A 21,470-nucleotide genomic window follows, 5' to 3' on the forward strand; every position below is an offset into this window, starting at 1 on the left:
TCCTAGCTGTACCTGCGTGTTCGTGTACAGCTGCTCTGCGCCTAATACGCGATGGCTTTTGATGATTGTCGCAGTTTCGGGGCTCGTGATGTCGCGGCGCATGGATGTGTATATACTAGATTGCTTTCTTCGACCCCCTGTTTGTCGCTAGAACCTATGTAATACTGTCTAATAATCGATTTCTTTGCGCATGAGTCTGAAGTCTACCATAGCTGAGTCCCAAGATCGCAGATGATTTGTGCAGTGTAATGTAAAATCGAGGTATCGTCTAGGGGTATCCGACTCAACAGACTCTTTCAGAAAAACGAGCACCAGAACGCCCAATCAATCCACTATACCTTTTCCATCTTCTCTTTCCTCTCCTGATCCCTTCTCTCCTTCTCGCGCTGCTCCTCGGCCGGTGTCTTCGTCTTCAACTGCAGTGCATGCAGTCCGCCTTCACGAGCCATCTCTTCCTTGAACAAGGCGTATACCATACGGTGGCGAGCGGGCTGCATCTTCGATTCGAAGGAATCAGAGACAATTGTTACACTGCGAGGGATTAGACGTTCACTCTCGTGTGCAGTGTATGTTCGGGTGTCGGGGGAACGAACTGGAAATGCGTCTCCTTTGACACCGACCCTTCCATTGCAGCATGGTGCGCATGAAGGTGAGAGTCATTCCGAATCTCGAGTTTCGAGGGTGTGAATGCGTGGGCGATCTATTAAACGAAGAGAGGAAATATTAGCAATGCAGATCAACATTGGAGGCGTGGCTGACTGGCTCACCTTGTCGCGCATGACATCCTCCAACGGGGTATTGGAGGCCATCCTAGCAGAACCAGAGAATAGACGGCGAGGGATCAGACCCGGAAGACGGCGAGGAAGCATTTAGAAGGAAAAGAAGCGATCAAAGGGAGCGAGGAGGAGAGAGACGTCCGCAATTGAGGCCAATCAGATGTTTTTGATTTCGGGGAACTTCACTCTTATGACATCAACTTGTCTTTCGCTCGACGCCTCGACACCTCAATCGCTCATCTTTTAAGCTGTGAGATGAATTCCAAATATCTAAAAAGCTGAGATTCAACATGTCTGGCAGTCTACTCTCCCTGCTTTCGCGTTCGAATGCGCGCGTCTGCTTCACTCGGCGAACGCCTCTCAGCGCAAGACACTTGTCGACTCTCCCGAACACACATATCTTCCGCGCACTCCAGGGCCATGACCCTGAAAGTCTGGCTGTTGTGCATAGCGCCTCTTCCCGGTCATTTACCTATGGTAGTCTAATTACCGACATCGTCCGCGCCAAGGACGACCTGGAACAAAAGGCCGCGAAGGCGCAGGGCCAATTGGTTGGCGAGCGGGTTGCCTTCCTCGCGGAGAACAGCTATGACTACGTAGGTACTGTTACCTTGAGCTCTACTGGAGAAGATATCTAGAATACTAATAGACATAGTGACGCTGCTGGCGATCTTTGCTAGTAATGCCATTGCGCTTCCGCTCTCGCCGTCTTTCCCCACCAGCGAGCTGAAGTATATCCTAGATAACTCACAGGCTAGGATGCTGTTGACAACTGAAAAGTATGCTGATAAAGGCATGGAACTCTTGCGGGGGGGATTAGAGCGTGAGCCTCTGTTTGCTATTCGCAATAAGCTCATAGAAGGTGCATCGAGCCACGAGGACGTAACCTTGCATGATCTAAAGCAGCCTTCGTCCAGTGGGATGATGTTGTATACATCTGGGACAACGAATCGACCGGTAAGCTGAGTCAGTTCTATGCTAGGATCTATTACTAACGCCAAACAGAAAGGTGCTCTCATCCCCCAATCGGCACTGGCCGCGCAAGCATCTTCGCTACTAGAAGCATGGAAGTACACACCGGATGACCGACTTCTTCATTTGCTACCACTCCATCACATCCACGGGGTGGTAAACGCAATTCTGACACCACTGGTAGCAGGCTCTTCAATCGAGTTCATGTACCCTTTTAACCCGGACACGGTCTGGAAACGACTAGCAGCACCTTTCCTCCCATCCGATGCTTCAAAATCACCCATCACATTCCTCACTGCCGTCCCAACTATCTACAACCGGCTCATGACCACCTTCCCCAGACTGACCCCAGAGCTCCAAAAAGCCGCAAAAGAAGGAATATCCCCACAAAACCTCCGCTTGAACATTTCCGGTTCTGCCGCTCTCCCAACACCAACAAAAACCGCCTGGACAAATCTTAGCAACGGCAATGTCCTTTTGGAACGCTTTGGCATGACCGAGGTCGGCATGGCGATTAGCTGTGGCCTCGATGCCGCAGACCGCGTCGACGGGAGTGTCGGCTGGCCACTCCCGGGCGTCGAAGCCCGACTCACCGATCTCGAGACGGGTGCCGTCATTCCAATTGAAGAAAAGAGTACCAGTGGCCGGGAACGCGAAGGCGAGATCCAGCTCCGCGGCGAAACAATCTTCGACCATTACTGGGGAAACGAGAAAGCCACGCAGGAGAGTTTCGTGCAGAGTGACGATGGAGGCAAACCGTGGTTCTGCACAGGCGATGTAGCTATCCGTCGGGAAGTTGAGGGAGCTGGCAGTGGAGCGAGCGGCGATTGGGCTCGGGGACCGATGTATTTCATCCAGGGGCGGAAGAGTGTCGATATCATCAAGACCGGGGCCGAGAAGGTTAGCGCGTTGGAGGTTGAAAGGGAGTTACTTTCTCTGTAAGTTGCATTTTTCGGAGTTTCGGTTGAACAAAGGTACCGTACTAACGATGCTCCTCTAGTCCCCAAGTCATCGAAGCTGCTGTCGTTGGTCTCCCGTCTGAACAGTGGGGTCAGAAGATCGCTGCTGTGCTTGTTCTTGCTCCCGATGCGGCTGCTTCAGGTCGTAATGGTCAATCTTGGGGTCCGATGGATATGCGGCGCGCGTTGAAGGGTTCTCTTGCTTCCTTCAAGATTCCACAGGAAATGAAAGTTTTGGAGGCTATTCCGAGGAACGCGATGGGGAAGGTCAATAAGAAGGCACTTGTGAGAGAAGTCTTTGGTGTTTGAAGATCGAAACAATTACACTGTACAATATTGAAATTTTACCCAGACTTAAAGTGAGGTGAGTGATGGGAGATTTGTTGGCCCATTACTCTCTCTACTTGATCAAAAGATGTACAATACTGTCCGAAAATATTGAAAATATTGAATGAATTGTCAATTCTGGTATTGGTAAAAGAAAACTAATTGCTTGCGCTGAATTTCAAATTCGTAGCATCATATCAAAGGAAACCCAAATCTAGTCCAGTGTCCACCTAGATCTGACGGTGAAGGGCCTCGTTCTCAGCACGGGTAACATCCGAGTCGACACGGGGATCAAGCTTGTTGGCAATGCTTGAACTGTGAGGACCAGTGGTACCAGTAGCACCAGTAGTAGTACCGGTGGCAGGAGTATTGTAACTGCTACCAGCAAGAGCATCCTGATGACCAGCGGTGTTCAGACCAGAGCCACCAAGTGCTGGGCTATGAGGAACACCACGGGTGTGGGTGCCGTGGGTAGTAGAACCAGCGAGACCAGAGGTATGCTGAGCACTGCTGTCACGGTCCGAGTCAACACGGGGGTCGAGCTTGTTGGCAATGTTGGAGCTGTGAGGTCCAGCGTTGGTGCTGCTGCTACCAGGGGTCGGAATGGGACCGCCGGTAGTGTACACAGGCTGCTCCTGGATAGTGTTGTGGGTAGCGCCAGTTCCAGAGCCCAAGGTTGAGCCATGGGTGCCTGTAGCGGTGGTGTGGTGAGTAGATCCAAGACCGGCACCGGCACCGGTGCCAGCGCCAGAGAGACCTGCGTGCTGAGCACGGCTGTCACGGTCCGAGTCAACGCGGGGGTCGAGCTTGTTGGCGATGTTGGAGTCGTGAGGACCGGCATTGGTGCTTCCAGTGGTGCTGTGAGTGGATCCAAGACCAGCGCCGGTCAGACCTTCATGGCGAGCACGGTTGTCGCGGTCAGAGTCGACGCGGGGGTCAGCCTTATTGGCGATGTTAGAGTCGTGAGGACCGGCATTGGTGCTAGTGGTGCCGTGAGTGGTTCCAGAGCCCAGAGTCGAGCTGTGAGTGCCGGTTGTGCCATGAGTAGATCCAAGACCAGCACCGGTGCCAGCCACACCAGAGGTACCGTGTGTAGTGCCAGCACCAGTGAGACCTTCGTGGCGAGCACGGTTGTCGCGGTCAGAGTCGACGCGGGGGTCGAGCTTGTTGGCGATGTTGGAGTCGTGAGGACCTGCGTTGGTGCTGCCAGTGGTGCCGTGAGTGGTTCCAGAGCCCAGAGTCGAGCTGTGAGTGCCGGTTGTGCCATGAGTAGATCCAAGACCAGCACCGGTGCCAGTCACGCCAGAGGTACCGTGTGTAGTGCCAGCACCAGTGAGACCTTCGTGGCGAGCACGGTTGTCGCGGTCAGAGTCGACGCGGGGGTCAGCCTTATTGGCGATGTTGGAGTCGTGAGGACCTGCGTTGGTGCTAGTGGTGCCGTGAGTGGTTCCTGAGCCTAGGGCCGAGCTATGTGTGCCTGTAGCAGGGGTTGTGCCATGGGTTGTGCCATGGGTGGCTCCAAGGCCAGTAGCATCAGTGTGTGCAGCACGGTTGTCTACGGCAGTTAGTATCCTTGACTGTTGATGTGAGATTTGATGTGAGGTGAAATGACAAACCTCGGTCACTGTCGACACGGGGGTCAAGCTTGTTAGCCAAGTTTGACTTGTGAGGTCCATGGTTAGAAGACTCGGTCGACTCGTGCGACTCGCTCTTCTTGCCAGTCAGGGCCTCTTCGGCCTTTCGTACAAACTGCATCTTGATGTTGGTGTTGGTAAAAGTTGAAGTTGGAAGTTATTGAAGTGTGGGATATGGTGGAAGAAGGAAAGTGGGTTTCTGGGGAAAGCAGAGGGTATTTATACCCTGACAACATTCTCTTCAGAGTCAAGCAAACATTCAAATGACGTTCGTATTTTCAATGTGATGGTGTACAAACAATCCAGGAAAACAGTACAAACGCCTCCCGGTGCCAGGATCTGCTATTGGGCAGGATGTCCATGGAGGGATACACTGTCAGCCACTTGAATCAGGATCTTGTCATCACAGAGGTAAATCAGACATCAACATACCAGAAACTCGCCATTATCCCTGATTTAGAACATATCGAAATCCAAAACAATTGCGTCATGGGGGAACCTGCCAAGGAAGTCTGCCAACTATACAGAGTATGCGGGCAGGAAAGTTGTACTAGACACATCCTTGTCAATTTGATAGCCAACCAGAGTGAATTGACATGAGATCATGGCTTAACCTATCTTGTTCTTATTCTCAGTACAATATACTGTCCTCTGGACTTGTGATAGGGTGACGATTCCTTAGTTTCTTGAGGGAGTTACCAAGGGCCTGATAGGCATAAGACGCATAATAGGCAGACATCAAAGCCATATCTACCGCATACTGCCTTTATTGGAATCGCAGACTTGTCCTCGGCCAGTTTGGCACTGCAGGTGTTGCCTACGTCATCGGTATAGTTCCCAGTCACATGACTGGATCTCATCCTTGTCTTGACCTTTCGTGAAATGCCAGTGATCCCTTGGGGATAATCGCTCATTACTAGCGTGACCTTGATCTCTTGGTTCAATCTAGGCCCTGCCAATGCCAAACCCCGAACCGAGTTGGTCTCCCGCAATTATATGAGAGACCAATAGGAGGCCTAGGATGTGGTTTTCGATGATCCGGATTCTGGTATGAAGCTGCTTCTTTTTTCACTGCCGAGTAGCAATTTGTCAGGCTTGCACTTGAATCGAGTCTGTATTGACATAGCCTCCAAGGGAGGTCATCGGCGCTGGCAACTCCAGGCATTGCACCACAACTTTGGAGAGCTAAGATGTCTCTGAGGCCACTGAAGATGGCTGGAATATATACCCTCCTAACTCATCGATACAGCCATTCCACATCATTGTCGGGCACGGTTTCAGAGCTTCAACCTGCAGCCCCTTCGAAATATCATGTTCCGATGCTAAACTCAAGGATCCCATTGGCTTCCATGTTATTTATGCTGCTCGCTTGAACCAGCAGCTAGACTCGATGAAAACCTCAACTCAAGCCTTCTCTTAGAGTCTTGTTTCGCGATCAAACTTTTACTTGGACTCAGAAGTAACGCGCCGCAAAACCCACAGCCAAAGCTAACCCATCCCGCAAATGAGCTGAGCTTTGGGGCCTATCTTTCGGCCCGTCGGTGGGTCATAGGTCCGGAGCGAAAGCCTACTGGGCCCCTTGATAGAGCCTTTGGGGACCAAGTTACTAACAACACATGTTCTAGAAAGACGTTGACTTTTTGATCACTATGTTCTAGACCGCGTTTCTCGCCATTAATAAGGTATAATCTTCTATTGTTATAACTGATATATAGTAAAATATATTCATCGCGTTTCAAAACGCGAGAAGACGCGCTATCTAGAGGTTATACTTATATATCACAGAGGCTCACTAAGATATCCGTACTCGCGTGTAGATCCAAAATATATATCTGACATTAAAGTATGTGTTGATCTTGTCCGACCCCTGCGTAGCGATTATTCACAATTAGAATATACACTTATATAATAATCACAATTTCCAATTCTAGATTTCAAGCCTACAGTAGAGGTTAGAATATAGCGATTACAAGATGCTCGCTGAACCTGCTCAATGCACTCGAATGTGGGGCTCTTGGGCCCCCACGAATGGGCTGTGGGTTGGGCTTCGGAGTGGAAGCCCATAGCCCACTGCTGGTTGGGCCTGGGGCCTGGGCCCATTTGTAGGTTTTGCGACTATTCAAAAGTGCACTGAATGAGATTCTTCCCCAGGCAGCGATGAGCACTGATAAACATAACTGCCAAATATCTATCTATATATATATATATATAGATAGATCGGTAGATAGATAGAGTCTCTCCGTTGGAAATAACCTTGGAAGACATGACTGTTCCTGATCACTCGAAAAGCCTCCAAGCCAAGCCTGCTGAGGTCAGCATCCGGCCGCTCCCGCAAAGCTCCAAAGCTCCAGAGCTCTTGAAGTGACATAGCTGAATCCGGTAACTCATAGACCTGTGGGGTTGCAGTTCTACGGTCCTGGGGATCTTTGAGATCTTTGAGATCTGGTGACCCGCATTTCCCCCTTGCGACTCTCTTGAATTTTCACATTCAAAGGGTTATCCCTTGCAACCAATAAAATACGAGCTCTTCCCACAGTCGTTTCGATCTGAAGATTCCTCCACGAATTCCTCTGCGCAAGAGCCATGTGGATCCTATCGTTCTGGATTTTCCCCGTGATATCTGGGTGCATGTGGTTAGGTAAGGATCGAAACACAAGAACAGGGGAAATCACTCTACTAACGATTCTATAGCGACGTTGATAGCCATGATGGGGACCTGGGCGGCGGACGGAAAACCAAGGTATATTACCATGGACGATGGGCTCACCATTCCGTAAGTTGTACTCATCAACCCGCCGGCGACAGAGACTGAGTCAATTGGAAAAATCAGTTACATTTCCCATATCGGAGCCGAAGGACTCAAACCGCTGTTCATTACCGGCAGTGCAGTAACAGTTGTGTTCATGGATCTCGGTCTTCTCTCTGAGCGTTGGCTTCGCCATGCCGGTCAACTTGCCCGAAACAAAGGGAAATTCGACAAGGCCTGTGCTGTTGGATCGATCTTTTTTTCCATCACTGGGGCCGTAGGTCTCATTCTTCTGTCCATCTTCGATACGAAAAATCACCATAACCTCCACAACGGGTTTTTGGGCATGTTCATGTATGAATCCCTTCTTCGATTCCCACATTCACATTCACATCCTAACTGGATTCTAGAGCGAGTTATGTGGTCTGCGCTCTCCTGGTGTGTCTGGAATACATCCAGATCGGCCGATTCTACCACCCACAAGCCCGTATCTTGTTAGTTAGCTTTGGCATTAAAGCTTCTTTCGTCGTTTGTGAACTTGCTGTCGCGATTGCATTTGGCGTATGCATGAGAAAGGGAAATAAGCAGAATGCAGCAGCTGTGTTGGAATGGGGTAAGAGTTCAGCCCTGTGTGATTGTGCCAAATAAGCTGACCGGAGCAGTTGCCGCCTATATATTCGATTTCTTTGTATTTTCTTTCGTCATTGACCTCCTACCGTCTGTCCGTACGAAAAGACGAGTTCCTCAGGGTGAAAAGTATACTCGACCAGGTGTGGAGGATCGCCCAATCGACTTTTAGGCTTGTAGGTCAACAGTACAGTTTGATCTGCAGGTTATTCAACAATTATAATAGATTTAGAAGAGTTTTTGCCACGGACTTTGGCCACATGTGGTGATATCATCCATCTTGAGGGAAAAGAAGACATCCGAAACGTCTCGGAAAAAGAAGTCTGGACAATTCAAGAACTTCAAGTTTGGAGGCAATTGATACATTCATACACTCTCACCCTTGTATACCATAATCTGAGATTCAACTACCGGCCATATCATTGAATGCATCACTTAGACACAATGTACATAGTGATCTCGAAGGCGTAAGATCTGATATTATATAACGATTGGCGATGTCTATTGGATATGCATATAATACAGTATTGTACAATGAGTCACCTAAACTCAAGCCCATTCACCCTTCCTCTCAAACGGCTTTATAAACTCAGTCGCCTCCATAGTCACCTGTAGAGACGACATATCAACGGCAGTGATATGAGCTTCGACCATGCAGAAGATATCCAGCTTATCTTTATCTGGGAAATCATGAGGAATGGTGACCGAGCAGTTCACTCCAAGATTGGTGATGACACCGGCATACTCATCGTCCAGGTGTCTAGGCTTCATGCGCGGGGTGCGTAGCAGACATGGGAATGTGACGGGGAGATTGCACTCGGAGAAATAGAATGCGCGGAAAAGCAGCATACAAGCCCAATGCTGATTGGAGTACTTGTCAAGATTTCGAAGATGTCTGCGCAGAGGCTGGGAATAGATGAGGTGTGCGTCGATTTCGGATTTGGAGAAGGGGAGGAGAGAGGTGGATGTGGTGTTTGTGTTGTTAATGGTGATTTCAGTGGTGGTCTCTGCTAGTTCGTTCTCTGCTAGAACTGTTTCTGTCTCCACTAGATCGATCTCTGCAGGTTCGGGACTATCGACAAGAGCGTCAAATTGACGGCCGTTTTCATGCTCGAAACGCAATGCTGCTTCGATCTGGTAATGCGCAATAACATCCGTGTATCGGCGGAGCGGACTAGTGCTTTTGACGTAAGTATCCAAGCCCAGTGTGTGGTGCTTGGTTGGGATCGTGGAAGAGTAGGCCAGCGGCACGCTGAGCTCATAGAAACCCTCACCGCCAAATTTGGCCAAATTCTTGTTGGTGACGCGTCCATATTCCGGGTCGTACCAGGTGCCGTCGTAAACAACGGGGATGTTGCGTGCGGCACAGAATTGGCCGGAGATATGCCCAGCCAGATTCATGATCAGGGAGACCAAATTATCCCGGGATTGGTCGCGAACGTCGTATGGATCGTGAGAATGCATATTGAGCCGAATGACTGGATCACCGAGATAGTGGCGTCCGGTTGTAGCTTCTAAATCGTATGGCGGCATCGGGGCGTTGCCGGACTGGACTGAGACAGAAATATCTGAGCTCAGAGGAGTAAGGTCCATGGCGCCATTCTTTCTGCGAGTCTGGCGGAATGCGAGCATGAGCTGACGCATGATGTGGAACCTATCTTTGTCTTCGGGCCGCAGGCCTTGCTGGATTGTTTTACCATGCGGTATTGGCGGTTCTGTGAACGCGCCACCTACGGTGAACGACTGTAACTGTTCTTCGGAATCGGGGTCGAAGAAGTCGCGTAGGGTTTTGTGGGTTAGATTGATGACATTGTGAATTGTGCCGTTTTGGATCTGACTGTCCAAGATCTCTCCTCGACGGTTCATCTTCGCACTGAATGTGAGCACTGGCCGACCAGCCGCCAAACTGAAGTGAGGTTCGGTGAGAGCTTTGGGAAGCATAGGATATGTGCGTTCTGGGATATAGCTGGTGAAGAGTCGTGAGGCTGCATACTGCATGATGGGGTTGTCATGCCCGATAAAAGCTGTTGGGTTGGCGACATGGACATGCACCCAGAATGTATCATGAGATCCTGGGATATGCTCCAGCGATATACCGTCATCAATTTCTTCCGCCGTCACATCATCCACACAGTAGACGGGCATATCTCCCCAATCTTTTCTCAGGTGCTGCATAGAATCTTGCAACTGATCGGCAGAGAGTTTACTGCAAGTGTCCTCAATCTCTTCCAACTCCATGTCCTTTGCAAGGGATACGCCATGCCCCGGAAGCATCAGATACTGGTCAAGGGGTAGAAGATTCTCCCAAGGGGCTATAATGCCAATCTCCTGCAACAAAAGACGCGTTGAAGCCTCACTCAGCCCAAGAGTATTATACATCCCCGTGGCACGCATGATATGTGTTGCTGTTGATCTCAAAGTGCCCGATGGCATAACAATAGCAGGGACCGAGTACAGCTTCAGGTATTCAATGATCATTGAATCGTCTGCGCTGAACTTTTCGGTGGGAAGTTCGCGGAACACCAGTGGGTTTCCATCCTGACCAGGTGAATATCTGTTAGAGGATGGTCCCACGCTGGACATGATAGTCGGAGAGCGGAGTCTTCTGCTAAGACGAATCAACCGCTGTGCTTTGGCGATAAATCGGCTCATAGGGTGATCCTTGGACCCCTGAGTATCTTTACGCATCGCGGCACGAACACAATGCTCTTGGTGTTCATGAGTCCAGTCGACGACCTGTTTGACAATTTTCGCGATCCGTTTGGGTTGCACGAGATACATCCGGCTGAACAAGGAGCTGCCATCTTTTTCGATTAGGAAAGGGAATCGGCGAACTGCCTGATGAACAGCAAACATGTTGACGCTAGTCAGCTCAGATTCCTCAATGCCAAGAGCAGTCATCGTCAATTTTTCGAGGCTCAAGCAGAGAACTTCGGTCTCATCTGCCACCTGATCATGAAGGTTGTCCAAAATTTGAGAGTTTTCTCTATAGAATTTCAAGATATGGGTCTTGAAGTTGCCCATCATCTGCAGAAGAGGAGCACCTAGTGGCCGCGGAAGGCCTCCCTCGGGGGTCACCTGAATATCTTGGCTTACGATAGCCTCGTTATCCGGGAACCATGGTGTGAGAGGCTCGACAAGTTCAGTAGGCGCAAATCCTTTGATGACGTAGTCAAGCTCTGCGTTGGAGCAGATACGCCAGTTCCCGTTGCCATTGTAGAACTGTTTCTGTTTATGAACAGACCGCACGTAGATTCCATAATTAAACACTCCGTCTGCGTTCAATCTGGCAATTAAATCACCCTGCTCGAGGTGTTCGCCTTCAAATTCATCTTTGTCCGCTGACTCCTGGTTCAGCCTGTTCGGGTCACCCCAGGAATCGATTGTGTCGCGGCCGTTCGGCATTGTGCCAACCATTTTACCTGGTAATTCCAATGGCCGATGCTTCGAGTCAGATCGGCGCACGGGGTCCAAATCATTGGGGTTGGTGTCCAGCCATTTCTTTAGGTACTCTCGGATGTCTCCATGTAACTCGAATTGGGACCTGAGGAGGATATTGCCATCGATGGGAACTCTTGGGGGCTCGTCTGGGTGGGATGCTTCCTGCTGAGTTGAAAGAAAAGTCAGCTGGGCATATTAGATTCTCCCCATTAGGACATACCTCACTGCCCGCTCGAACGGCTTCAGCTGACTCCAATGTCCTCGTCGTAGACAAAAAGCGTTGCCCCCGGGACAGCACCGGAAGATGAGTAACGGACGCGGTTGACGTACACCCTGTGGGTTTCTGGTTCCATTTCCACTGTGCAGGTGACCAATTTGCACCAGTCAGCTTCTGCAAAGCCCTTATTCTTGTAAGTGCCATTGCCAAAGCTTGCGCAGAAAGAATGCGCCGGTGGCTCGAAAACTAAGCATATTCTGCCAGCAGTTGCTATACCGCCAAGGGCGGTATAAGGTTAGTCTCGTGATTTCGGAGGCTGTTTCGACTAATCACATCACAATGCTGATGTATAGAATCCTCCAGGGCTGCCTATAACAAAATTTCATTTGTTTGGTTGAGGACTAAACCAATAGCCTTATATGCTCACGTCAAATCGAATGAAAGAAACTAGAAAAGTATTTCCCCGTCACAATCCATCAGCCGGAATCATAAAGAACCAATGTATCATTCAAAGAGGAATCCTGCTGCATCCACCGATCTACGCAGCCATACTTGAGGATATTTGAAAGCGCCTAGGTCGTTTTTTTCATGCGAAAAGTCGACGGTAGGGTCGTGCTAGTGGTTGGTTGCTGCTTTTGGTGCATAAATATTCCTCAATGTATCGGCGTCGAAAACGATGAGAATAAGTGTACCTACCATCCTTATCAAGCATAATTTTTGTAGTGTCATCATTATGAACAATTTTCAGCGAGCGAACGTATTTGATAGAGGCCAAAATTCCTTCTTAATTCAACTTTCATATTTTGAGTGACAATTTTGTGTATACTCGAAAGCAAAGTGACTTTGCTAAAGTGTTAAGGGTTAACCATTTCAAGTAGTGTGGAGGTATATTCCTGCAAGCATATCGCAGAGACTCGACCGTTCTTCTCCATATAGCTATGATAGATACAATATGTAATTAGGATTTTTCTTTAAGAACTTTGAACTATTCAATTTTGTGGGTAATTTAGTTTCTAAGATTTCTATCGTTATATACGACGAGACTACTCCGTACTCCGTATGTGGTTTTATATAGACCACTCTCTAAGTGTCATTCACCTCTACTTCCGTATCCTCTAATAGGATCCCCCAAGTTCCTGAAAATCGCCCACCGTCCTTGGAAAGCTCTATCGATTCATTCATTGTCCAAAATATAATATGCCACCTTGCCGGACAAAAACCTAGAGATAGCAAAATGACACTGCAGTCAATTCTTCCAAACACTTCATTCTTTTGGACAATTTCCATTTTGATCTAGAAATAGCCTGACGGACGCAATGTAAAGTCGGCATGAGAGGAGGGTGAAGATGAGCTTGGATATGCTAGTCATTTTTGACGATCGCTCCTTCCAACTTCTGGCAGCAAGGGGGATTGTGGACGCAGTGCGAGAGAGGTTACAGGCCCTCTCTCTATCCCTTACCATTGCTAGCATTGCCATCTACCAGAACTAGATCTGTACGCCCCGATTTGTGCCCACCTCATCTGCTGCTGCACTAGGCTAAGAACTTTGCTATGCATGTACGGAGTACCCCGTACATACAACATATGCGTGGCTGGTCGGAATTTATGGCGTTGGCATGCCCGTGGGACACCCAGCCGAGTACGACAGTATTTTGTTGTATCCTCGTGGCTCTTGGTGGTCCTATGTGTGAGAACCCACAGCTTACTGAATGAGTCAAGGGGCTACACCGGCCCCACCGAAGGCGCGTCCGGTGCTACTACTGAGTGCGCTTGTCATGATCATGGTTAGTGACTTATTCACAATCTACTCTGCACTCCATATATCATGTATCGATGACGGAGCAGCTAAGAGACGGCAAAATAATCCTCCGCACGTGTTTAGTGCATAGAAAAAGCAAACATGTGCATAAAGGTGCATTGGAAAGGCCTTAGTTACAATCAAGGCCGTAGGGGCCAGCCTGCTTTTGTTCCTGTCTTTTTCTTGACTCAGTAGTTGAAGATGTCGACGGACCCATTTTCACAGCCCGGAGAGTACGCAGTGCAGGGAAAGGAGAGCCACACTGGATTTATTGGCCAAAGTTCCACCCCTGAGCATTCTATCGGTCAGTCTGGATTCGGCTATACCAGTGGACTATACCAGTGGATATCTCTAAGCAAGTTGGATGTGCCAGTTATGGAGCGCATGGATGTGCTGGCGACGGATTACGGAGTAAGACATACAGTCGTTTAATTGTATGGTTGCAATCAGACCCGCAAGCTGGGGGAACTCTCCAGTGTGGATTTCTGTGGATCAGCCAGACTGCTCTATGATTGCATGTTATATGTACCTACTCCGTAAGAGATGCGCCATTAACCATGCGTTGCTATAAAAAGTGTGCATGATCATAATGTCGACTAGCATACGAGGTACTGCGTGGTATGTATGTCATTCTTCGCATAAAAGCATCTGATCCAATATTTCAGCCTGAAATATAGAGCGCCCGAGAGATCAGCGGTCTCATTTCTCCGATATTGCATATTGTACTTCGTATTCCGTACTTCATACTCGATAGGAAGAACATTGTCATCCTGCACAGAATGCCAAGTACAATAGTCCCCGAGATTCGGGATTTGAGCTGTCAAAATGCTGGCGAACTCCTCGGCCAATGCATCGGCACTTTTCAAGACAAGGGTATAAAACAAGGATTTGACTCGCTGACCCATGCTCTTGGTGTAGCCTATCGGACTGTGTATTTTCGGGGTTATACATAGTAAATCCATAGTCATTGCGCTAATCCACCGTCCCCTGCTCTCTTGCTCCGAAAGTACCAATACCCAACTTCTACTCCGTACCCCGTAGAACTTCGTAAATCACACTGAATTTGACCTATGAATCCATATTCTCCGCAAATTCCCACTCTTTTTCCCCCCTCCATGTAAATGTCGAAGATCGCCACTGATTAGCGGGGGAAAACCTGTCTGCTATCGTAGCCGATGTGCTCTTAATGGAATGGGCTCATTTCGGTCCTCGGCCCGGAGCGATCCGCATACATATATGTACCTGCGCTTCCAATAGGATCACATATCAATCGAGACGGGTCGATCTCGCTCAAGTCGACAAAAAAACCTGACAGGTTGCGAGTATCATTTCCTAATTTGTGTAAGCGAGAGGATACCATGAAGATATCAGGGGTAATTTCCCGTGGGCTCCACGTTCTCCGCGTTGGACTTTGAATCAAAGACAGGCATAGCTGACTATCTATACTTAGCGTCTATCTCCTGAATTATCTCTTACTCCCAAATTGGAATTGGCTCAAGTCAGGAAAGTTCCACCTTTCTCTCACGAAATCCACTTATTTTTCTCGTGTAAAAGTCATATCCACTTGGTGCACACCACCCCTCTGGTGGCTGAGTTAGGGCCACTAACTTTCAATTAGCCCAGAGGAAGACTGATTTGACTCTAGTGGCACGCCAAGGCCTAATACATACGAACATGTTTGGTGATCTGTCGATCATTGGGGTCGAGACTTGTACAAGGTTTCTGCTCTCTCAATTCATACTAAGACACATTCCGCCAACTTAGCCGATTATAACATGCAACATACAACATAGCAAGGAAATTGTCCGGTTGGGATCCACTGCTGCACGATGCCCCTGTCTGGCACGGAAATTAGGCCAAATTCACGATGCCGCATTATGCGTCGAGATCGGCACAAGATAGGCATTCGGCTATGCGACCTTCGATCTGCAGCACTTGACTTGGACATATCCATGCCCAAAACAGGCATGCACGGTGCATGCACGGTGTTTTCCCGTTTCGCTGCCATGTGTCTGCTGTCACTCCATCTGCAGGAACCACTACTGCAGCCAAATGCACACACTGAGCACGGAAGTGAACTCATCACAAATCATCACCCATTTGGGACCTCTTTCGGGATAAACACTAGAGAACCTGCCCAATCGGAAACTGCGTGACCCAACTCAGGCCCGAATGGAGTGGAGTCAGAAGACTCTTCTCTTAGCTCTTGCTAGTTTCCGTTCCTGCCGGGTCCATCATTCAAGAGGGGTGCGGTCAGTGGCTTGAAGAATATCCTCCGATTATGGAGTCTTCGAAGACCTATATAAACTCAATCCATGGGCCGTGCCATAAATCTGCATTGGAGGGTGAATATCTGTTCCGATACACATTCGGACCCTAAATCGTCCCTTTCCAGTCCCCCCTTTGGATCACATTCTTTCTCACCTATATTTTTATAATACCGTCTTTATTTCAGAGTCTACTTTCTTTTGACAAGATGATCCCAGGCAACGGATGGCGTGCTCTGGCTCTATCCCTGGCTATTGTCCCTGGGGCAGTGGCAGATATATGCAAGACGCTCGAGGCCGGCGGCATTGACATCGAACGCCGCCTTTCGTTGGCCTATCAGGCCGATCAAAGGGAATACTGGTCCACTGCATGCGGTGATCTCAAGCCAACATGCATTGCAGCCCCCTCCAGTGCCGCGGAGATGGCGCAGGTCATCAAGAACCTGCATGATGTGGATACTCTCTTGTTTGTTCTCCTCCCAACAGCAATCACCATGATGCGGACTAACCATGAACAGCGCCATCAAGAGCGGAGGACATAATCCCAACAACGGATTTTCTAGTATCCAGGACGGATTGCTGGTCTCGACTAAAAATCTGGACCAGGTTGATTATAACCCCAAGGATCAGACTGCTATCATTGGCCCGGGCCTTTCATGGGAAGAGGTCCTGGAAGGCCTGGAAGGCACTGGGCGGACTGTTGTTGGAGGTCGAATTGGAGAAGTCGGAGTTGGTGGATTTATGCTCGGAGGTATGTGGTTCAAAAACCAGCTCCGAGTTGATCTCTAATAATATATAGCCGGTATGAGTTTTCTGAGCACCCAGTACGGCTGGGCTGCGAACAATGTCTTGGACTTCGAAGTCGTCCTTGCCAACGGTACCATTGTCCACGCAACCGAAAAGCAAAACCAAGGTGAGCGATAGTGTACCAGTTCTGCCATGATCAAAACACTAACCCTCGGGAGACCTTTTCCTTAGCTTGAAGGGAGGCGGCAACAACTTTGGAGTTGTTACTGCATACACCGTGCAGACGCATCCTCAAGACCACAAAGTCTGGGGTGGCACCTATTCATTCACACACGACAAGACCTCCGAGGTTCTCGAGGCAGTGCGTCACTTCACTGACGAGTACCCTGATGACAAGGCGGCAATCATCGCGACGTTTGAGCGCAGTCTCATTCTTGATTTCTGTCTGTTGTTCGTCTTCTACGACGGCCCCGAGCCTCCCGCTGGAGTCTTCGACCGGTTCACTGCTATTAAGCACACCTCAAGCGTCAAGACTTGGGATACCTATTACGACTTGGTCAAGCACAACGACTTCTTTAGTCTGAAGTAAGACGAGCAAGCCTTCATTCTTGAATCGCTTTCTAACTAGCTACTAGGGGACAACGATACAACATCGCCACCGAGACCACACCCCTTCCCAACAGTACCGTAGGAGCAGGCCCGCTCCAGGACTACTATGACTATTTCCACGACGTCACAAAGTCCGTACTAGGAGTCACCGGCGCACTTGGTACAATTGCCTTCCAACCCATGCCCAAGGCATTCTCTCAAAAGGCCAAAGACCGCGGTGGTGTAAGAGTTTTATCCCCAATGAAAAGCAAAAAAGATCACGATGCTAAAAAAACTCCCAGGATCTCCTTGACATTCCCTCCGATCAAGCATACATTATCATGGAGCTCGACTACTCCTACGCTTTCGCCATCGATGACACCAAGATGGACGCAGCCACCGTTGAACTCTACCAGGGAATCGGCAATTTGGTCCAGAAGAACATTGACGATGATCTTCTTCCCGATGTGTATCGACCATTGTTCATGAATGACGCATACCATCGCCAGGATTACTGGGGTCGTATCAGCCCCGAGTCCAAGGCGCTTGCTCTGAAGACAAGAAAGGCGTATGATCCCGAAGGGTTCTTCCAGCAGCGGACAAGTGGAGGTTGGAGACTGAAGGACTAGAGAACAAGATGGTCTAGGCATTGGATATATTTAGCCCTCCTATAATTGTATTTACGACTATTTAATCAATTGGATTTAATTATATGTCTCGAAAGTGTTGGGAAGCAGGTGCATGAGTGACGCGCCCGTGAAATATTCTGGAGTATGATTTCTTAGTAAAATCCCTGGCCAAGTGGCTCTCGGAAAATAGACATGGAGAATATTGAGGCTAGATGCATTGCCCTGAAACTTGATCGACCGTGCAGATTTCACCCTGGTCAATAATTAGATCAAAAGTTGGCGCCTGCTTCAGATTTGCAGACGCCCCGGGAACGACTGGCTGAGAGACACCCGGGGCGAGTTAGGGTTTCCTTCCAAGCGCCAGGGTCAATCGGACCTCCATGGATTGTTGATTATTGTCGGTATTCTTCCAATGATATTTCTTACAAGCAAGAGCTATGAGCTCTCATACTATCTTAAGCTACCATTTATGGCGATCGCTGCATACAACATGCGAGAGCTCAATGAAAACCAGTCGGGTCATCCCAATGACTACGGCGCTTCCCCAGAATCTGTAACACATAAAGACATAGCCCGGCTTGGAGAGTCTAGATCTGATGTGAATTTAATCTGGTCTAGACTTCGGACAGTTGATGTCATTTGGAGACCCTTTGTTGATGTCTATATAAAGAGCCGAAACCAGTCTGGTCTTGAATCTAACAATCAGCTTCGCTTTCTTTCAGAATACCCTCCCTTTGTTCTTTGAGTCTTTTTTCTGCAAGTTTCTATTAGCCCAAAGCCTTTCATTCCACTTTATCTCACATATCTGCTACATCGTTGCTTAAATACTGCCCTCAACTCATCATCGACTCTCGACACATCGACACAATACAACCAGCTCGGCCAATTGACCCTCCAACACCATTTGTTGCTCCAATATTGCCTATTCCAACCCAGTTCAATCCAAACATGTCTCCTCGCTATGGCGCCCTTGGAGCAACCTTCCAACTATCCCGCATCTTTCAAGCATGCTCCCTAATCGCCATAATCGGCATGACAGCCAAATTCATCAGCGTCATCATCAACAATAATGGCACCCCCCCAAGCATCCTGATCGGAACAATCAGCGTCGTAAGTCCCTCTCCCGAAAACATGTTCCAACTAACGATCCCAATCCTACAGACCTGCATCGCAGCAATCTACTGCATTATCACCATAATCCTATACACAGATGACATCCTCCCATTCCTAGGCTGCGCAGTGCTAGATGCGTTACTGCTCATCGCACTGATTGTGGTCGCCGTCATCATCGGTAAACCGCTCTCGTACTTGAAGTGCACAACGCTGGCGGAGCTGGGAGATAAAGATGCTACATCGTATGCTTTTGCGTCTCGACTTTCGAGTTATCTTGCGAATGCCACTGGCAAGATTGATTACGCTTCGTGGATTGGCGCTTCGAAGGGGATCTGTGTCGAGACGAAGGCTGTTTGGGGATTGATTATTGGGCTTTGGTGGGTCACTTTTCTTCTAGGATCATTTGTTTGTTGGATTTTGGGGATTGACTGACTTTTTTGGTAGTATTCTCTTTTTCTTCTCTGTTATTTGCAATGTCTGTCTATGGCTACAGAAAAAGAAGGCCGCGAAGAGTGTAGAGTAATGAGGTGGATGGACTTTGGTTTAGGGGGGGTTATGAGAGAGTATTTCATTCGGAAAAGGATCGAAGGTCGTGAGATGATCAGTTTATATTATGATTTTTATAGCGCGTTAATGATCTATTTGAAAACCAATACCACAAATCGAGCCCAATAGCGTTTGTAGAAAGATGAAGAGGATTGATATATTTCGCTGGTTTCATACCAATACTATAGAAAGATATGCATTAATGTAAAAGAGGAAAACAAGGCCTTTGTTCTACATCAATCGAGTCTATTGAGTTTGACTCCAGTCACAATGATGCATCTTCCAAATCCTAGACAATGTATTGGCTAAATCTCGAACATATAAGTCTATCCCGAACTCACAGGCGGGATGACGGCCACCTCACTCCCAGCCTGGATAACAACGTCCCCATTCTCTTCAACATCAACATACTCCTCATTCAGACTAACACCACAAGTAGACAAAACCTTGTGAACAATGCCAGGATATCGCTGTTCCAGTTCGCCAAACAAAGCGGATAGTTTCAAGGGCGCGGGAAGCGATTCGGTGTTTTTGGAGGTGTATTGGGATGCAGTTGCAAAGTAGTGGATTGTGAATGTTTCGGACATGTTGAAGTGAATGTAAATTATAGAGATGGGAAAGGTGAAAGGTGTTTGGGAAGAAATTAGATAGGTTAGATAGCCCTGTGGCCCTGGAGCCCTGGAGATATGTCCAGATTAGGTAATAGCAATGACCACGGGGTAAGAGATACGGTATTTGATACAAAGGGATACAGTATTTTATACAGACATACAATCTAGAAGATCGATACATGCATTGTATACATCTACAAGTGCCTTGAAAGCTCATCTACGCAAGTTCACGGAACGCCCTCGCCATATCGGCCTTCAAATCCTCCCAATTCTCCAATCCAATACTGATCCTCAACAATCTCCGATCCACCGTTTGATCCGTCATAGTTCTCCACTCAATAAGTGTCTCAACACCACCGAGACTAGTAGCGTGCTGGAAGAAATGCAGTTTACTCGGCAATTCACGTGCAAAGCGCATCTCTTTCATAACAATAGAGAAAACAGGCCCGAACCCATTAGGCATCTGCTTCCTTAACCAGTCGCCCTCGACCTTCTGCAAACTAGCATGGAGAACCTCACCGAGAACAGCCTGCACAGCCGCCTCGTCACTGCCAGGCGCAGGGTTAGGCGCGTGCAGAGCAGTATCAAGCCACGAAATAAGACGGGCAGCATTCTCACTCTGACGTTGGACGCGGATCTCCAGTGTACGCAGACTGCGGACACCGAGCCAACCCTCCATACTACCCATGACGGTTCCGATGAAGAGACGGTCGGATTTTAGCTGTGCAGCCCAGTCATCGCGGTTTGTAGCAAGAACACCGCACAGCATATCGCTGTGACCACCAAAGTACTTGGTGCCGGAGTGCATTATAATATCGGCGCCGAACTGGAATGGCTCTTGGAGACCGGGGGGAGCAAAGGTGCTATCGACAATGAGGTATGCGCCGCGGGCGTGGGCTTTGGCGGCGTAGGAGGCAATGTCAAAGGCGGTGCCTTGGGGGTTGACAGGTGTTTCGAGGAGGATTACATCGCCTTTTTCGAGCTCGTCGGGTGAGCAGTCGAGGGGAAGCTTCTGGAGGCCTGTGAGGCGGGTGAAGAGGGCAATGACCCCATGGCAGCCATGGTAGCCATCGCCAACGGAGATACGGCGGGGATTGAGGAGGGTAAGGGCACCGTGCAGGGCTGATAGGCCCGAGGAGTAGCTTATGACTTGGCCGTGTATGAGGGAGGAGAGGATGGCTTCGAAGCGAGTAGGATTCGGCGCAGACATGCGCGAGTAGATGTGGGAGGTGGGATCATAGTCGGCCTACATTGGATATACGTGTTAAGGCAATGAGACATATAGCGAGTCAAGGCGCATACAGGTGTGGCATCGGCAGCCGGTACTAGCTGAGTTGGATCATTGGAATAACGAAATGTGGTAGAGAGATGCATAGGAGGAGCAACATCAGTCACGAGATTCAGGGCATCATCGGCATGTAGGGAGCGCGTGGAGGCGCCAATGGCTTCGTTAGGATGCAACATGATAAAAA

At 48.9% G+C, this 21,470-nt stretch overlaps 10 protein-coding genes across 10 annotated transcripts; 5 read left to right on the forward strand and 5 right to left on the reverse strand.

The window, feature by feature from the left end:
• Window positions 1-332: 332 nt before the first annotated feature.
• N7500_000024 (BolA family protein) lies at window positions 333-869 on the reverse strand (the record flags this gene model as incomplete). The annotated part of the gene is made up of 3 exons (XM_056671170.1): window positions 333-531; window positions 594-700; window positions 768-869. 3 exons carry the CDS (start codon window positions 867-869, stop codon window positions 333-335), a joined length of 408 nt encoding a protein of 135 aa, XP_056536743.1.
• Window positions 870-1,066: 197 nt separating this feature from the next.
• On the forward strand, window positions 1,067-3,016 carry N7500_000025 (acyl-CoA synthetase; the record flags this gene model as incomplete). Its single annotated transcript, XM_056671171.1, has 4 exons — window positions 1,067-1,376; window positions 1,432-1,733; window positions 1,782-2,686; window positions 2,749-3,016. The coding sequence occupies 4 exons, from the start codon at window positions 1,067-1,069 to the stop codon at window positions 3,014-3,016; spliced, it is 1,785 nt and encodes a 594-aa protein (XP_056536744.1).
• Window positions 3,017-3,264: 248 nt separating this feature from the next.
• N7500_000026 (uncharacterized protein) lies at window positions 3,265-4,789 on the reverse strand (the record flags this gene model as incomplete). The annotated part of the gene is made up of 2 exons (XM_056671172.1): window positions 3,265-4,589; window positions 4,651-4,789. The coding sequence occupies 2 exons, from the start codon at window positions 4,787-4,789 to the stop codon at window positions 3,265-3,267; spliced, it is 1,464 nt and encodes a 487-aa protein (XP_056536745.1).
• Window positions 4,790-7,251: 2,462 nt separating this feature from the next.
• N7500_000027 (Frag1/DRAM/Sfk1 family protein) lies at window positions 7,252-8,213 on the forward strand (the record flags this gene model as incomplete). Its single annotated transcript, XM_056671173.1, has 5 exons — window positions 7,252-7,306; window positions 7,360-7,441; window positions 7,499-7,768; window positions 7,825-8,027; window positions 8,077-8,213. 5 exons carry the CDS (start codon window positions 7,252-7,254, stop codon window positions 8,211-8,213), a joined length of 747 nt encoding a protein of 248 aa, XP_056536746.1.
• Window positions 8,214-8,590: 377 nt separating this feature from the next.
• N7500_000028 (exoribonuclease II) lies at window positions 8,591-11,903 on the reverse strand (the record flags this gene model as incomplete). Its single annotated transcript, XM_056671174.1, has 2 exons — window positions 8,591-11,647; window positions 11,703-11,903. 2 exons carry the CDS (start codon window positions 11,901-11,903, stop codon window positions 8,591-8,593), a joined length of 3,258 nt encoding a protein of 1,085 aa, XP_056536747.1.
• A 1,795-nt stretch (window positions 11,904-13,698) lies between these two features.
• Window positions 13,699-13,929, forward strand: N7500_000029 (uncharacterized protein; the record flags this gene model as incomplete). Its single annotated transcript, XM_056671175.1, has 1 exon — window positions 13,699-13,929. One exon carries the CDS (start codon window positions 13,699-13,701, stop codon window positions 13,927-13,929), a length of 231 nt encoding a protein of 76 aa, XP_056536748.1.
• Window positions 13,930-15,973: 2,044 nt separating this feature from the next.
• On the forward strand, window positions 15,974-17,728 carry N7500_000030 (FAD-binding oxidoreductase; the record flags this gene model as incomplete). The annotated part of the gene is made up of 6 exons (XM_056671176.1): window positions 15,974-16,230; window positions 16,283-16,515; window positions 16,564-16,677; window positions 16,730-17,096; window positions 17,147-17,342; window positions 17,402-17,728. 6 exons carry the CDS (start codon window positions 15,974-15,976, stop codon window positions 17,726-17,728), a joined length of 1,494 nt encoding a protein of 497 aa, XP_056536749.1.
• Window positions 17,729-18,676: 948 nt separating this feature from the next.
• Window positions 18,677-19,364, forward strand: N7500_000031 (uncharacterized protein; the record flags this gene model as incomplete). The annotated part of the gene is made up of 3 exons (XM_056671177.1): window positions 18,677-18,838; window positions 18,890-19,218; window positions 19,286-19,364. The coding sequence occupies 3 exons, from the start codon at window positions 18,677-18,679 to the stop codon at window positions 19,362-19,364; spliced, it is 570 nt and encodes a 189-aa protein (XP_056536750.1).
• A 349-nt stretch (window positions 19,365-19,713) lies between these two features.
• Window positions 19,714-19,974, reverse strand: N7500_000032 (MoaD/ThiS family protein; the record flags this gene model as incomplete). Its single annotated transcript, XM_056671178.1, has 1 exon — window positions 19,714-19,974. The coding sequence occupies one exon, from the start codon at window positions 19,972-19,974 to the stop codon at window positions 19,714-19,716; it is 261 nt and encodes an 86-aa protein (XP_056536751.1).
• Window positions 19,975-20,215: 241 nt separating this feature from the next.
• Window positions 20,216-21,462, reverse strand: N7500_000033 (cystathionine gamma-synthase; the record flags this gene model as incomplete). Its single annotated transcript, XM_056671179.1, has 2 exons — window positions 20,216-21,244; window positions 21,301-21,462. The coding sequence occupies 2 exons, from the start codon at window positions 21,460-21,462 to the stop codon at window positions 20,216-20,218; spliced, it is 1,191 nt and encodes a 396-aa protein (XP_056536752.1).
• Between the last annotated feature and the right edge of the window lie 8 nt (window positions 21,463-21,470).

This window comes from Penicillium coprophilum (assembly GCF_028826855.1).
Source record: "Penicillium coprophilum strain IBT 35676 chromosome Unknown utg000001l_segment0_segment0, whole genome shotgun sequence".
NCBI lineage: Eukaryota > Fungi > Ascomycota > Eurotiomycetes > Eurotiales > Aspergillaceae > Penicillium > Penicillium coprophilum.